We start from the raw sequence: 17,543 nt of genomic DNA on the forward strand, positions 1-17,543 counted from the left end.
CGAAACTCACCGCTCATTATCGCAGGCGACTTCAACGCCCCCCACCCGTCGTGGGGTTACCCCAGAATCAAGCCTAGCGGCAACAACCTCTCGCGCGCAATAGACGACCTGTCCCTCACCCTAGTGACGGACCACAGGTTCCCCACCAGATTGGGTACGTCGATGCGGCGCGATACTATGCCGGACCTCACGTTACTTCTAAATGTTGCAAACTACACATGGACGAACATGCAAGAGAACCTGGGCAGCGATCACTTCGTCATACGCACAGAAATACCAAACACGAGGGCCCCACCCCGATCTTTCACCCTCACAGATTGGGATACCTTCCGTAAGTTACGGAAGGAAGATACGAATACGTATGACTCCTTTGCGGAACTCCTCTCTGCGATAAAGGGCGACGTAACCAGAGCCACGAAAACCGTACAAACGGAACCGGAGGTCCCAAGGGTTGACCCTCACCTCGCACACTTACTCAAGGCCAAGGCTTCGATACTTGCGCGATGGAGAAAGCAACGTCTCAACAGACGCCTGCGCAAACGCATCGCGATCCTCAACAGAGACATAGACCAATACTGTACGGAGCTCACAAGACTCCAATGCTCTGTTCGGCAGTCGACGACCGCATGCGAACAGGAGGTAAGTGGAACCTCCTGAAACGCATGTTAGACGACAGCCAAACGAAGGATAATCAAAGCCACGCGCTAGACCAACTTATACACTCACAAAGAGAAAGGGGGACCGAAAGAGTCCTCCCTGGAAGAAATCGCCAAAAGATACCTTCCGCTAGGCGACGCTCACCCCATCGATTACCCAATCATAAAGTGCAAAAGCACTCCCGAATTAGACGCTGCCTTCACGGAAGCAGAAGTCCGAGAGGCGCTGCATAACCTAAACAGCAGGTCGGCTTCAGGACCCGACGGGGTAACCAACCGACTGTTGCGTAACTTAGATGACCAAGCCGTTACATTACTCACGAAAGACATCAACCACGTGTGGGAAACAGGAGGTACCAACGCAATGGCGCACTGCCACGGTGGTCCTCATCCCGAAACCCGGCAAACCACTTAACCTCGACAATTTACGCCCCATCTCCCTTACTTCATGCGTGGGTAAAGTAGCCGAGCACGTAATTCAAAACCGAGTGTCACGCTACATTGAGGAACACGAACCCCTCCCACACAATATGGTAGGGTTTCGACCCCACCTATCCACCCAAGACGTCATGTTACTCCTAAAGAGACAGATCTTCGACGTTAAAACGAGACGTTCGAGGCATCCTCGCCCTCGATCTCTTGAAAGCATTCGATATCGTCTCGCACTGCTTCGTACTGGAGTCTGTGGCAGGCCTCGGCCAGAGATTTCAGGAGTACGTACGCTCCTTAATAAAAGACAGAAGCCCGACTGCGAGTCTCGCAACTTAAGTCGGAACCCTACACGCTGGGCTCCGTCGGAACACCCCAAGGCTCAGTCATCTCTCCATTACTATTTAATATAGTGATGAAGGGACTCGCAGACAAACTACGAAACATCCCAAACGTAAACTGCGCTCTATACGCAGATGACATTACCATCTGGAGCCCGGGAGGCTCCCTGGTCGACATGGAGCAGGCATTACAGTCTGCCCTAGATGCCACGGAAGAGTACCTACGAAACACAGGAATGAAACTATCCTCCAAGAAATCGGAACTCTTACTATTTCGCAAGTCTTGCCAAGGAGTCCGCTACCTAACACGAACTTCTGATCGCACTACACACAAGAGACTGACAACAGATTCCGCGAGTCAACCACATGGGCTTTTAATCGAAGCCACCGGATGCCACGGACACACGATCAAACACTTAACCGCCAAAACCGAAAACATGATCAGACTCATCCCCAGAGTCTCGGGGCGCAGGAAGGGTCTCTGCGAAGATAACCTTCTGCGCGTATACCACGCGTTCCTTAAGAGTCAAATTAATTACGTCGCCTCTGCCCACAACTGGACGAAAACAGAAAAGACAAAGCTAAACACACTCATGCGCAAGAGCATCAAACAGGTCTTGGGCATTCCACAAAGAGCAAGTACAGCAAAAGTTGATCAGCTAGGCATGCACAACAACATCGACGAAGTGATCGAGGCTCAGACTATGGCGCAAATACTCCGCCTATCCTCGTCCAAAGCCGGTAGGCTAATCCTAAACGAAGCCAATGTCTCCCCTTCTCCCTATCTCGAGCACGCGGTTACCCTACGGAGCGAAAAGTCCTACCGTTTCCCAGAAACGTCCACCCACAACACAACGTGGGTAGGCGCTGGACCCGCGCCCGCGCAATTCTCGACCGCATTGATGCGGATCGTGAAGCCACCGCATTTGTGGACGCGGCCCAGCATGGCAGCACATCCACTTTCGCAATAGCAGTCGTGGACAGCAACGGGACGCTATGATCATCCGCATCGGTTAAAACGAGCACCAGCGCTAAAGCAGAACAAATAGCCGTAGCCATCGCCATGGCAAACCCCACATTTACTCACGTCTTCACGGACTCGCGTGCCGCAATTCAGGCCTACGAATGCGGCAAGGTATCTAAATAAGTTGCGCGTATACTACTAGCAAGCTCGAAAGAGAGCAAACGGTGCCTCTCCTGGTTCCCTGCTCACATGAGGAAAGACATGCACCCGCAAAAAGCTAACCTCAATGAAACGGCCCACGACCGTGCGCGAGAACTTGCCCGCCGCGACAGTCCCACGGTCTCCGAGGGGCTGGACATTCAGTTTAATGACCCGCTACTCACTTACCAAGAAATCACCTCCCACTATCGGAAACGCAGAACCAAATTCCCGCTCCCACACGCTAAACTCGAACGCGCGCAGGCGGCCGCATTTCGAATGCTACAAACAGACTCGTATCCGTCACGAGGCCTACTAAGCCACTACAACTCAGAAACCCCGGCAAATTGCCCAGACTGCCCAGAACTTTATTTCTCACTCTCGCACATGCTATGGCAATGTACCGCGTTACCAAAGGGCCCTCTCTCCAGTGAGCCCGAATGGCAAGAAGCCCTCAAAAGCCCGGACCTCACACTCCAACTCAAGGCCGTCCAGAGGGCCCAAGAACTGGCGGAACGTCACCACGTTCTCGTCCCGACTTGGGCATCGCCTACGGTTTTGGCCGGAGGAGTTCCCCGCGTTGTATCTCCAACGGCTTGAAACTCCTCAGGACTTCAATAAAGTTCTTTACTGACTGACTGACTGTGTTTGAAATGAAAATAAATGAAAGAAAAAGGAAGCTAAAATATTGCAGTTTATGTTGAGTATTGTTGCACAGTTCGCTGAAACCATAAGTGCTATCGGCCCTAAATGAAACACGAACAGCAGTGCGCGTGGTGCAGTTTGCACCGTCATCATTAAGATAGATTGGCTCATGCAGTTTGCTGCATGCGTGCCACATTCATTCTTTCCATCAGCAAACTTGCGCAGCGCAGTATCACCGACAGCCGTGATGGTGGCAGACGTGGGCGTGCCGAGCATGTTTGGCAGTTTGACAATACAGAAGTGAAAATATCTCACTATAGGGGATCACGCAGCGCAGCCAAACCGAATGTGTGCGCCTGTCAATGATGATGACTGGATGGCGCACACTATACCTTCACTTATGCTTGGGCCACGCGCTCTGTGCTTCACACTTCATTTGACATTGATAGTACATACTATTGAAGCAATCCTGGCAAAACTGCCGGAGTAAATAATTTTCTTACTATCAGCCTTTAGTTTGCACCTAAGCTGAAAGCGCCTACACATGGTAGTTAGCGGATAGATTATATTGCAGTAAATGAACAGGTATGTTTTGAAGAAAAAAGGAAGGGGGTAACATTGCTCACTATTCTTTGAATTCTACATTTCTACATACATTTCTTGTGCTGCCAGCTTCACGAAAGCAAAATTGTTTTTCCAGCAACTTTTTTTTTTTTTTTGAAGACTGAACAAACTGAATCGACACATCAGCAGTGTCAACATTCCCATTTTAGTTGGCAACACACCAGCACCATGGCTGCCTCTATGAAAGTGATATGACATGAATGCAACGATCAAAAGATGCTCAAAACAATTCGAGCCATACTGGTAGGGCCTGATGGATGAAGTATTTGTGTATTATCAGCGACAGTTGCAAGTTGCCAGCCAAAAATTAGTCCAGTATGATGAAACAACTTAAAGCAAAGGACAAGCCAACAAATAACTCAAGCAATCAATTCAATGAACTTTATTTTTTTAAGAAGCATCAAAACTACCAAACTTCCAAGTTTTCCTTGAAGAGGGCCCTAGGCAAAGCTACTGCATGCAGAACAAGGAAAATACTGGCTGAACAGATGCGTATATCATCGTCCACAAAGCTGAATGCAGAAGCTGCTACTCGAGCATCTATAGCCGACAATAAGGAAATATACAGCTCGATAGCTGGCACAACTTTGCAGCAGACGATTACAATTTTTTTGCACCACATGCTGTGACAATACATGCACAACCATGCCAAATATAGAAAGCACAAAGCAGCAAGAAGGCTTGCTACCGTGGCAAACAACTATGAACCACCCAAGACAACAGGAAGAACAAGAATGATGTTATCAACCTATCCCATTCTGCAGCAGTGCAGGTTAATGTCCCTCGAGCTGTAAATGCTTTGCAGGTCTGCAATTGTTCTCAAGTGAAATTCGGCCATAGAACAGAAGGTGCATCGGGCCAATATCGTGCACTTAGCAGTGTTGGAATAATTTTTTTTTTTTTTACAACCTCCCTGGGACTGCTCTAGTGCATAAAAATATTTGTGTGAGAACACAGCAAAATAACATTGCAATGAAGCTATTCTGCTAGCATCATGGCTCAACAAATATTTCCAACCAGAATGCTGTATCAAAATTGAGTACTTCAGGCTTAACAGAGGCAAGAGATAAATTCAATGGGAAATAAGACACTGAAAATAGATTAAGACATTGAGCATGCCAATATTTGTGCTTGGATATTTCCACAAAACTGACAAACAGGCTTTAAAACAAGGGTCGGGCAAAGGGAGGCACAAGTACTTGCAAAGTATGTTACCAAAGAGTAACCAAAAGTTAATAGCAATACAAATTGGAGCCAGCATAATATAATGATTCCTTTCACCAAATTCTTTTTTTATTATTACTCACCACCCACAACTAGCTGATTGTGGTGCTAATTAACATTGAGCAACGCTCAGGCCATTGATGAAGAGCAAAACATAATTGGAATGAATTGCACATTATCTTTACCATGATTAAGTAGCATTATCCCAGGACTGTTTGGAAAAAATATGCTGAAGGATTAGTTAAGGCCAATAAAAACGATGCTAATCCAAACAACTATAATGGATTAGATAGTCTTCAAAGAAGTGCAGACAGAATAGAATGTAGATGTGCTGACTAGGGTAATATGATCAGTTCTGCAACAAAAGTCTGAAGTGTGACAAAAGTGAGGCAATCTTCATGCAACAATAAGCCCCAAGTGCTCTGAAGTGTACAGGCCATGGTACAGACATGTGGCACAGAAGTAGTCACTGTGCTACCCTCTCAATATGTGACAAACTGTTAAAGTCATCCTCAGTAGTGAGTGCAAGTTAGCACATGACAAAACATGCGAGTGTTGTCACATATGAAAAGCCTGTCAGTAATTTTATGAACAGATGACTAAATGCAATTTTACAAGATTCAATTATATATATGGAAGGTGAATATGTGAATGATGCTGTGTGTTACGATAGGTTTCTTCGCAGAAATATGGCAAAAAATCTGGCCACGCACTGACCAGTGCCTTTCTTTAGCACGAAGTTTTCGTCAAAAGTTCCAAAAGCACAGCACATGACAAGATCTGCTGTGGTCCAAACAAGACTGAAGTTTGAAGTGATGAGCAGTGGTTGAATAAAAAGTCGCTGAAGCCAACGCTTCTACAAGGGGACTCGTCTTCATGATGCAATTGCTGCCCTGATGAAGACTCCTTGTAGAAACCTTGGCTCCCGACAATTTTTTTCAGCCACTGCTCATCACTTCAGACCTACAGACGGGCACTTGCTGAGGCGTCTGTAAAGCATTGTTCGAAGACCTCTGGTATTGAGGGGAATAACATTCCCTTCAGAGCTTTGGAGTGCCAAGCACACATACAGGAGCACATTGATCTTACGTCGCACAAGATAGCTCAAATGAAGTTTTCCCATAACATTTAGCTTCAACCAGTTGCATTATTATTAAATGTTATGCATGCAGACAGAAAATGTTACAGACACTGCAGCTCCTAATGCCATGATGCTAGACATGCAATATGTGATAGGCAGGTCAAAACCCTGCGTTGCCCTTCTTGAAGCATGCTATACAGTGTGTCAAATATATGAAACATTTAACATGCTTGTTTACAACTTAAGCTTACGTGGTGCAGCAGGGAACTCTCCTGTATTAAAAAAGCACGTGTAGTGCAAAGGCAAGCCCGCAAAGGTGTTACGAACCCAAACAAGCGTGGTTAACCTATGCGGATGCCAGCAGAACGTCGAGCACCGAGGTACCGACGGTAACGTCAGCACTCGCCGTGCGTTGGGAATGCCCAAGGTGTGGCGTCCCATGGAGCAGGGCTCGCGGCGGCCGGGCGAGGCCTGCTCCACGGTGTGTGGCCAACCGGCGCGCGCCAGGAAGGCGTGCCCGCACTCACCGCGGGGTCTCGCTGAAAGATGACAACCCGGCCACCCTTATCGCCTGTCGCCAGCAGGTCGCCGTCATGGTTGAACTCCACGCACGAAATTATGTCCGCTGCACGGAAAGGCCAGAGAGCAACGGGTTGTTTACACTCTACGGCTGCTCATCGTGGGAAAAGCGCGCGCCCGGCTCACATCAGGCATCACCGCCACACACATACAGCGCGCACACCATAACAATCATGCAAGCTGAAAGGCATATAGATTCGCAGGTCTCCTTCGGCGAAAATGCAGCGCCCACGGAGGTTTCGCCACTGCGCCGGTACTTTCAAAGCGTCCGCGACAACAACAAAAATTTGGTTGCGCGGCCAAGGTCACTTTTAGCGTATCCGCGGCTCCTCATAATAAGGTCTGTCACCGCGCCCAGTGACCGGCGACGGTTGTGAGGTCTCTCCGATACGCTGATCTAATGCCCAGCTCCGCGCTATCATAGCAATGACATCGAACTAGGAACGCACTCGGCGGCGGGCACTTTCAGGACATGCAGTGGTGTGCAGAATGCAGTATAAAGCACTGTAACCATCAAGCCTGTCACTTTAACGGCTTAAAGACCAATAGTACAAGCCATCACGAATAGAGATAAAGCACAACGGCAAGTTTTCCACTGAACTTCCCAAAATTTGACCGCTGCTTAGGCCTTGCATAACGGTCGCAGTTCACTCACCTTCAGTTACATCGTCATCTAGCGTCCCCTTCACTTGAGAAAAACACCACTGGATCTCTCCATTACCTGAAACCACGCAACAAATATCCACAATGAAATTCTTGACGACTTTTGTCGCTGGCCGGCGTCAAAACGATTGCCATTATCAAAGTTGCACAGTAGAGCGGAGTTTTCAAATGAGAAACACGCATTTACCTGCCATTACAACTGCAATAAATAACGCAAAAAGTTCTTTGTACTTCTTCAAAAATTAACTAAGAGTGTCAGACGCCTCTAGACATGTAAATTTCATTCGATGGCCTTAGATTTACAAACCAATAGTAGAAAACGATTTCAAGATGGCGCACTGTCCGACAGAAGCGCCAAAATGACGTCAGAACGCAATGCACGTAGGGAAGAGTGCTTTTTTTTTTTTTTTTTGAATTTCCAACGCGCGTAGTTCAGGCTGGAGTGCTAAAAGGCCGACAGCTTACAAAATCGACCCACCTAGGAAAAGAAAATTTCAGGTTATAGTAAACAAAACACCAGTGATGCACCTGCTCCAATGCGTGTAATCAAATGTCCACAAGCTTCGAACTGATATCGATTAGATGAGTGACAAAATTATTTCTGAAAAAGTGATGCAGAGCAGAAGACTCGCAGGGATTAAGCGATTGTGACAATAAAACCAACAGAGCAAATAAACAGCTTTGCACCGTCAGCAATGCCTAATGATCGATTGTATTGGTACGCCACAATAAATTGTATGCGGTGCGTAGGCGATCGCTTCAAACAACGGTAACCCACAGCACAAAATACACTCCCTCGAGTTCTCACTTGAAATATCCTTCTTCGAATCGCTGCGCAGTGGCTCTGCCCTCGGATAGGCCGAGACTTTTTTCACAGGCTGTGTCGTCTTACGTTCTGGGGCGAAGCGATAGACATGATACATGCTCTCGGGAAGCGCGAGGAGAGGCACGCGCCTCGTATGCTACGATGGGTATCTACGTGATCAGAACGTCAAGTGAAGACGACGTATCAAAGTTATTCCATTTTAATTTCATTTTTGCATATCTAGTTCCTTTACCTTCGTTTTTAACGATTGCAACGCATTTCTTCAATTTCACTCACGCTCGTTATGCTAAGTTGTCGGGATGAAATACACAAATTGCTAAGACACGTTGCGTGCGCGTGCGTTTGCAACAGTGTGTCACGTCAAAGCCCGCGTTCGTCGCAGCCTTATCGGTGGCCGGTTGTGCACATATGACGGCGAACAAGAGAGGTATTTTTACGCGGCCTACGTGACGAGCGAGCGATGATAAGATGCACGCCTCCCGAACAGCTGAGCGACGGCACTGAACAGCTGACGATCTCAGCAGCAGCAGACGCCGGCGATATACGAGCATGTGGGAAATGTGTTCGCGGCTGGATCGGCGGCAGCTCTCGCTGCTGACCAGTGCGAAACACACGGACTCGTGGTGATCAAGGGATGTTTGTCGGCCGGCCTAAACTTTAGACAGGGGGAGGGGCAGCGTGTTGTGCCGGCGCAAAGGGTGTCGCCGGCGTCAAGGCCGCCGCCACCTAGCGTGGAGTGCAAAAAAATGCACTTGTTAGATCACGTGACAGGGCCGCCATCGCTCATGTCGTGTGGGTGACTGCTTGCAACCGTGCGCTACTTATTTGTGCGGCCCCCATAGAGAGTACCACCGAAGCCGCCAGCTGCCGGCCCGATCCGTCCGAGCACCATGAATATGCCGTGGAAGATCAAGGAGCTGGTGGATAAAGCGTAAGTAGGTCGTCGGCAGGCCGCCGATTCCAGCTGTCGGGTAGGCCTAGGCTGGCGCCGCCGGATAGTTTTTCCCTGTCGACTGATGACGGGCCCCTCTTTGCGCAGCACCAACATGGTGATGAATTACACCGAAATGGAGGCCAAGGTGCGCGAGGCGACCAACGACGTGGCCTGGGGTCCACCGGGCCAGCTGATGCAGGAGATCGCGCAGGCCACTTTCTCGTACGACCACTTTCCCGAGGTGATGGGCATGCTGTGGAAGCGCATCCTGCAGGACAACAAGCGCTGTTACCGGCGGCCCTACAAGGGCCTGCTTCTGCTCGACTACCTAGTGCGAAACGGCTCCGAAAGGGTCGTCACCTCAGCGCGGGAGCACATTTACGACCTGCGCAGTCTAGAGAACTATTCATTCATTGACGAGATCGGAAAGGATCAAGGCGTCAATGTGCGCCAGAAAGTGAAAGACCTCATCGACTTTATTCAGGACGACGAGAGGCTACGCGAGGAGCGCAAGAAGGCGAAGAAGGCCAAGGACAAATACATCGGCTTGTCTGGCGAGTCGCTGGGCTTCCGGTACAGCGACCGGAACAAGTTCGACGACATGGACCACGGGTCGCGTCTGGGTCGTCGGCACAGCTTCGAGGACTCGCCCGAGAACAGCAACGACGAGGAACGCGACGAGCGGCCAGGCGGGGGCGTGACGTACCGCGACGAGCCTCGGACGCCTAGTTGGAAGCCGCAAGCCAAGAAGCTGGACATGGGCGCCGCCGCGAACTACGGCCGGGAGGCCTCGCCGCCCTCTAGCCCGGCCGCCACCGCGGCGGCGCCGAGCGTGCCAGCAGCCGACTTGCTGGGTGACATCGCCAGCACACCGACCACGACGCCGACCGCGAACGGCGACTTTGCCGACTTCAGCCAATTCCAGAGTGCTACGGCACCGCCGCCCAGGTAGGCTAACCGCACCGCCGCTGGCGGCCGGCATCACAGATTGTCTTCTCTTACAGCGCCCAAGACGAATTCTCGGACTTCGCGTCCTTCACATCGTCGAGCAGCATTCCAAGCGGCCTGATAGACCTGCCTGTGCAGGCGACCAGTGTCCAACCCAGTTTGCATACCAGTCCCGCCGTGCCACCAGCCCTGCCGGCAACCAGTGTGCCACCAAGTCTGCATACGAGTCCCCTCTCGCAGCCTGTCCTGCAAGCGAGCCCACTGGCGGGACTGCAACCAGTGATACCTGCCAGTCCATTGGCAGGCATGCCGCAGACCAGCCCCCTGTCCCCACTGCAACCACAGCTGCAAACAAGTCCCCTCACTGGTCTGCAGTCACCAGCCGGTGGCATGGTGGGCCTCCCCATGGGCTTTCCCATGGCAGCACAGCCAGCTGGCTTTCACATGGGCTACACACTTGCACCCCAGGCTGGCCTTGCCCAACCTGTTGCATTCCAAGGGCTACCAGGTCTTGTGCGGCAGCCAAGCCCTGGCTGCACACCTCTGACACCGAGCCCTGCTGGAGCACCACCCTCCATATTTGGGGGAACAGTAGGTGGTCAAACACCACAAGAAAAGTGTGGGAAAACGTGGGTGGACTCTGGTAGCATTAACATCAGTGTGGACAACCTGAGCTTGACCAGCAAGTATGCAAAACCAGCGGCACCTTCTATGAACCAGCTGGCAGCAGGTAGCTCATTGGGACGACTGCAGTGAGGCCTCCGTGGCAGGAATCTTGAGCAGGGTGGGGCTCCGGCCCCCGGGGGAGCTCGTGCTGGTCACATATCATGTGTGGGGGGCCTCTGCCCCTGGACCGGTGCTTGTCTTCCATTGTTTTCCCCCCTCCCGTAACCCAGGACAGGCAGAGAAAATTGCGCTCAAGTGACACTGTGGTCACCCCGGGCTGAATAAAGCAATAGAACAAAGCAGCTCCAGGGCCAGCCTGCCTCCCCTCGATGGCCGTATATTTTTTAATAAAAGCCTGGCCACTTGTTGACTTGTGTTTGTGGCACTAGTGACTCTTGGGTGGTTGCTGTTGCTGGGTCTTCTGCTGAGCCTGCAGGCGCTCCAATTTCTCCAGGCTAATGCTCTGTAGTGGCATCAGCTTGGGCTTGCATAGAACTGGCTGCGCACTGGTTTCGCGGAACAGCAGCCCTCGGCTGGGCACCACTTCATGAACCGCTGCTCCTGCATAATTGGAGCCAAGGCGGGGGTAATGGGCTTTATAGCTGCTTATCTACGTTAGAGTTTACAGCTGCTTATCTTATGTGTATTGGTAGCGGCTATCTCCTTTTTCATTTCACCACTGATGTCCACTGCTGCTGTAGAAGTCACTCAATACTATACTGCAGTATGTAGTGGCTTCTAAAGCTGCATGCTGCTTTGGAAACTTCTCTTGCTTGCCACGATATTGCATGTTTTTACAGAAGTCTGTTCCAAGCAACATTTGTGTTATTTGTTCAGCTTTTGCATACAGTATTGCATTTGAGACTACTGAACATATGATTTTTTTTAATGCATATATAGCATGCGAAGACATATTTGGGGCTTGCATATACAGTTATCTATTACCCAAGGTGTGCTATGAAAAGAATCTTTGGGGCATATCGTAATGCTGCAATACACTTAGTTGAATTGAAATGCCTTCATTTACAGCATTGGTTTGAGATGAACCCCATTAACTGACTCGTACACGAGAACCGATGCAATCTAAATACAAGCAATTAGGATGTCCGAACTTTTTTACTGAATAGCTTACTACAAAATGAAAGTGCTCCCACAAATTCACAACATGTACAGCTTTAATTTGCATTAGACTAACGAGTGCCTCTCACATGGGCACATTTGACGGTAAATTCACGATCAGTTGGGTGATTGAGCACTGCAAAAACACAGTTCACATCAATCTTGCTGTAGCGTCGCGTTTTTTACATCGATCGCACATTAAGATTAAATGGAAATTGATTCCGATCATACTTGTCTGTGCGACGTGTATAAGCGAGCTCTTATTTTGCAGCGAAGACGACAAATCGGTGATGGCACCTGCACTATGGATTGTGCCTGCGCTGGACGTTAGGCCACCAGCCGATGCTATAATGTAACGCCGAGTAAGTAGACGTGTTTTTAACATTGCCCCGAAAAACGGAAGTACTGTGGGTGCCGACGATTGGCGCGGGCTGCACAAATGGAGAGGTGGTTACCTTGGCGCACTACCTCAGTAATTTGAACGAAGTGTGTTGATGCCGTGAGCGCCTGAGATATGGCTCGACAAGAGTTCTGAAAAACTTGGTTTCTGTAAAACTGCGATAGCCGTCGGCAAGCTGCCGCAACCAAATGGGAAATGCAAAATGCGTTCGTATGCGTGCTACATACCACGACTTGCGCAAGACGCACGCGAACGCGTACAGGTGTCCTGAATAAGCACGAAGGACGTCAGGGGCGTTAACAAAGCAGTGCAACATCCCAACCACGAAGTCGGCGCATCGCGATAAGCCGCAATCATAAAACGCAACTGCCAAAACGCGGAACTGAGAGAGAGAAAAAGGGGAGGGCGCAGCCGGGGAAAAGCGAACGTTCGAAGCAACGAGCATGCATAGAAGGCGGTCAACGTCCGCCGCAAAGCTGGGTGCGCGACCCGCGACCCAAATTACCCCTCTTCTCTCGGCACACGTATACATGTTGATAGTCAGCTATTAAGAAGTCATTAAATGCTAGCAGACACGATAATATTCGTACCAAACATTCCTAATGAAGTCGCTGATGCTGTAATGGTGCAAAGGACCAAACCAAACACGTCTTTTCCGCGTAAACAAACTGGTAACCGTGACAACCCATTTATCGCGACAGAAAACGAATGATGATAGTGGATACTCAGCTGCTGGAAGGTAGCAGCACGAGTAAAATATTCAGGCAAGCTTTACAGCGAACGGTATACCACCAAGACATAGCTGCTTTAAGAATGTTTTTCTGTGCGAAACTCGCTGTGCCAGCTGTACATGATGTGTGTGTCCACAGAATAACGGGGACATATACAAAAAGTCACTGCACTGCAGCCATTAAAATGGTTCATATTACCAACGTCGCACTCTATAAAAAGGTTAAAACCAAATAAAATCAATAGGAAAGGAGTGCCATTATTACTCTGGCGTTCAGGTGCTTTGACTGGCTAGAACACAATGGGCACCGCCCCAAACCACACGACCACTCACTCACACCTGTTGGCATCGCTTCTTCGCTTCCTTTCCCCCAAAATCGATCCCAGCGCCAGCAGTGGCCGCTCTTTATGGCTGCATGCAGAGCCAATGGCTAGCACAGGGGCTAGAGCCACTAGAACCGCTAGAGCGAGTAGATCAGAGCGCGAAGTTCCTGTTACAAGTTCGGTCGAGAGTTTCAATGCACTCGTGTTGGTTATGCATACGGTTAAGTTACTCAAACCATAGAGTTTCATACAATAATTGTAGGAAACTCAATGACTCAAACCAAGCACGTCATGAGCTGGTGAGTGCAACATTTGACGTAGTGGGCTTTCTGTGTTGTAACCTAAACAAGCGACTATACGCGATTTCCGAACTTTGAAAGTAAAGGTGTGATGACCTTCGACTGTGTGTTAAGTTATGGTGAAACTGAAGTAAACCTAGCAATTGCCATTTTTACCGTCTTTAAGGAACCCACTGAAGCGCTTGTCAAAGGCATCGTCGAGGAACTCTCCGGGCGCCGAGCTTGTGAGTACTAAAACGCCGCTGTTACAGCTCTTGGGGTACGAGGTTCTCACAGTAGCCCCTCCCCGCGCCCCATACATTTCTCTCAACAGGACGAGAGAACTATCGAGGAGTTCGTGTCTAAGTTCGTTCGGTAAGACTAAGGGCGAAGACTGAGGGCAAAGTTCTGACTGGTGTTGCAGAAGTCGCGGAGCGCGGTAGTGCTGAACTTAGCGTCACAAGTTGGCGGGTAGACGTAACTATATTTATCGAATCGTGTTTTTTACTAATTGTGACAACGTGTCATTATTTCGCTTTATTGGCGGTGCCTCCAGGATACCAAAGCTAGAACCCGGACTGGTCCGTGGGTTGGGGCTCGCCGAGGCCTGCGCATGCCAGGGGTGTATAAGATCGGCTGTCCGCTATCGCGGACGGCCAATTTTTTATGCGAACACACCCTGGCACGCTTCGGCCTCCGCGGCCCCAACGTACGGGCCGCTACCCCTTGGGTGCCCTGGAGATCCTGCGCCGCCTGCTTTATTATAACCTCAGGTGCTCTCCTGAGGCTTCCGTTTGCCGGTTACATGTGCCCTCCTGGAGCAGTGCTTCTAAAAAATACAATCTATCGTCGCGAGGAAAATGGCCACCCGCGACTTATACAACACCAATCAGAACCTTGCCCTTTGTGGGCATATTGTCAGATTCATTTCCTGTGATACACGCAGGCTCGAGAGGGACACGAAGAAACTCCACAATGATGCTAAGAAGTACGAGGACACAATGCTGGGTACGCAACTTGATATCTGCCGTGCTTGCAACGGTCTGAATGATATTCCTAGTTAAATGTTTTTTTAGCCCTGTACCACTGCGAGAAAAAGATGAGCAGCGACCTGGCTAGTGGCGAGCTGTGCAACGAGAGTCCTGAGCTGCGCCGTCTCGTCGAAGAATGGCTTGGCTTTGCTTCATCTATGGACACGGCCGTCGATGACCATGTGAGCACGAAGTTTACATTAATACTGAGCCTACATATTGTTACTTACATTTAGCCCTGCAGTGGAATGCATGCCGAGAATGTTGCATGTGTTTCATGCCGTGCCTTTAGATTAGTAACCATTTTTTACATTGATAAATCCTGCAAATACGTGTATGCACACCATTCAGTGATCTTGCATTACTACACTGTAAAGCATGTGCAATAATGCAGAGACTGTGAAACTTTTAACACGCTAAATCTGCCAATGTTTTACAGCTGGTGGCCATTCGACGTTGTTTAGTGGACCCTCTTAAACGGTAAGCGCACATATGAGACTACAAGTATACAGCGCAAGTTCACAGCTCTTGTAAAAATGTTCTGAAATTTTTTGCAAACGCTTTCCAATATTGTGCTAGCTGCCACCAGGGCCTCCTTACTTGCAGACTTCACACTCTTGAAACTGTCCACATGTTTTGTGCAATTGTGTTGCATTCTTTAACACAGCATGGCCAAGTATGACAAGTCACTTGGCAAGCTTTGTGGTGACCGATGTTCATAACACGTAAAACATGCCTTGTGCAGAATACTCGTAGGTCCACTAAATAATATTCAGCAGCCAGGAGAACGTATCCAATACCAGCACACATTGAACTGTGTGCTGTCATGGTAAATAAGTACAACAAAAAAAAACATTTTGTATTGCGTTTTATTTACCCACACCTCTGGGCTGACTTAGCATAGCAGTATAGTCAGGTTATACACATGAGGTTGGCTAAAGTGATGCTCTCCGAGTACATTGGCTATGATTCATTTGGCCATTTTCCTGCTGCCCATGCACAGTTACCAGAGTGTGTTTGCCGAGGTGCAGGCAGCGCTGAAACGGCGTGACCAGGCAGCCCAGGAGTGCTTGCGCCTGGAGCAGCGTGCAGAACGGCTAAGCGGCCGCGAATCAACAGGCGCCAACCTGGCACGTCTGAGTGAATGCCGACAGGCGCTAGAGGCAGCCCGGGCTGATCTGGCCACCCAGGGGGCACTACTGGCACAAGACTTGCCTCGCTGGTATGCAGCCAGCAGCCTCTACCTGCAGCCATGTCTTGAGGCTTTGGTGCATAGCCAGACACTCCACTGGGGGCAAGCAGCCACCCGTGCCCACGACCTTATGGCTCCGGGGACACGCAACCCTGTGGAACAGCAGCTGGCTGCTGCCAGATCTCTCTCTATTGTTAGCCTGCCCACCTAGGCACACCCCTACAATAATCACCGCTTTATGATTCAAGGTCTGCTGCTCCATACTGTGCTGTGCGCCCTATGCAGAACCGTCCCTGTTGATGCTGTGGGCTCACAATGATTTCTCCTGCACTGTTTTGTGCAGATATGACTCAAGGCTAACTGGTTGTTGCATTTGTGCATGTTTACAGTTTCGTTATATAAGCAATAAACCCTGAGAAAAGATGTACTCGTTCATTCTGTGCATACATTAAGCATTAGTCTAGATGTACAAAAGGCACATTATGGCCTGTGTGGTATGTAGAAACTACGGCATCATCACTGTCGACTTCATAGCTACACAGACTGCAAAGTTTTCAGGGCACCCCACAAAACAACAGCAAAGCTTTTAAAGAAACACTGATGTAATCTATAAAACTGGCAGTGTGGTTTGCAATAACCTTTTGAAACAGCTGGGATAATATAACGATTTCAATCCTTTTACTTTTCGCGCTTTGTCAGAGGTCTAAACAGTGCTCCGCCTATATTATCACCAGGATCAGCCAGTTGTGTGGATAATAAAAGGATCACTATAAAGCCAGCTCAGGCTGGCCTTCTACTAGAAGGAATACTTAAACACTAAAGAGAAGACAATTTCTATCGTATTTGTAACTACCTTTCTTTAATACATAAAGAAGCTATGCTTGTCAGAAAGGATAGGCTTATAAAGCTAGAAAAGGTGCAAAAACGCAAGAGTTGGCAATGCCAATTTGAAGTTGCTACACCAGATCACCGTAACAGATTGTGACGGCGTCTGCACAGGCCTATTAAAATTTTCTAGGTAAAAATCGACTACACTGTACTCTAAAAGACCTAACAACTGACCTAGCAAGTTTCAAGAACTTTTACAGAGCCACAACAGCCCAAATACGAAAAATGCTTTGAAATCCATAAGGTCGCACTGACATACCGGTGCTGGGGATTGGCGTGAAACTGGAAAAGAATGGAACTTTAATTTTCTCTTCTAATAAACGACCTATTGTGAAATTAGCAGAAACAGTTGTGAAAGAATACTTTATCAGTTTAAATTGACTTGGTGTTTCTCAGTAAAGCCCACGAAACATGAAAGGGAATGAATTCAGTGCCTTTTAAGGATTATACTCCTGAAGGAATTCTTTAAAGGGCGTAATACAAACAACAATATCAGTAGTGCAATATTCACTTTCTATATTCCCCTTACTAAGGGCAAGGCAAATACCAATGCCTCACCTATCCCACCAACACTTAGGTTATTGCGAGTGGTCCAAGTTGCAATGTTTGGAAGCTGGTATGCTGGGGTACAGCCCCTGCCAATGAGGTTGTGCCTGGGATGCTTCATCGATGTTTGGCACATGCTTTTCGAGGTAGTCCGCTGACAGAGCTACCCTAGAGCAACAAAGGAGCAATCACTTGAAGGGCAGGACACGGTAACAACTTCCACTTCCTAGTAATCCATGGTAGTTGTGAAAGGATGTG

The 17,543-nt window shown here is 49.0% G+C and overlaps 3 protein-coding genes across 5 annotated transcripts in view; 2 read left to right on the forward strand and 1 right to left on the reverse strand.

Moving 5' to 3' along the window:
• The window catches only part of tws (protein phosphatase 2 regulatory subunit tws), a 76,592-nt gene that overhangs the window by 45,087 nt on the left and 13,962 nt on the right, over nt 1–17,543 (reverse strand). The window contains exons 1-3 of one of the 3 annotated variants that reach the window (XM_055061487.1): nt 8,213–8,342; nt 7,397–7,462; nt 6,690–6,787 (exon numbers count right to left, since the gene is read on the reverse strand). In XM_055061487.1, coding sequence (XP_054917462.1) covers nt 6,690–6,787; nt 7,397–7,462; nt 8,213–8,327 — 279 coding nt within the window. In that variant the 5' untranslated portion in view covers nt 8,328–8,342. Of the gene's footprint in view, nt 1–6,689; nt 6,788–7,396; nt 7,463–7,591; nt 7,763–8,212; nt 8,343–17,543 lie in introns of those variants that run through there. The other 2 variants (XM_050193415.3, XM_050193414.2) reach the window with 2 other exon arrangements.
• Nucleotides 9,005–11,148, forward strand: LOC126545510 (clathrin interactor 1-like). Its single transcript, XM_050193411.3, has 3 exons — nt 9,005–9,161; nt 9,270–10,112; nt 10,169–11,148. Exons 1-3 carry the CDS (start codon nt 9,121–9,123, stop codon nt 10,866–10,868), a joined length of 1,584 nt encoding a protein of 527 aa, XP_050049368.1. The 5' UTR covers nt 9,005–9,120; the 3' UTR covers nt 10,869–11,148.
• On the forward strand, nt 13,428–16,278 carry LOC126545530 (bridging integrator 3-like). Its single transcript, XM_050193443.3, has 7 exons — nt 13,428–13,649; nt 13,816–13,873; nt 13,963–14,003; nt 14,575–14,636; nt 14,705–14,841; nt 15,099–15,139; nt 15,663–16,278. Exons 1-7 carry the CDS (start codon nt 13,621–13,623, stop codon nt 16,060–16,062), a joined length of 768 nt encoding a protein of 255 aa, XP_050049400.1. The 5' UTR covers nt 13,428–13,620; the 3' UTR covers nt 16,063–16,278.

This window comes from Dermacentor andersoni, chromosome 1 (assembly GCF_023375885.2).
Source record: "Dermacentor andersoni chromosome 1, qqDerAnde1_hic_scaffold, whole genome shotgun sequence".
In the NCBI taxonomy this organism is placed as follows: domain Eukaryota; kingdom Metazoa; phylum Arthropoda; class Arachnida; order Ixodida; family Ixodidae; genus Dermacentor; species Dermacentor andersoni.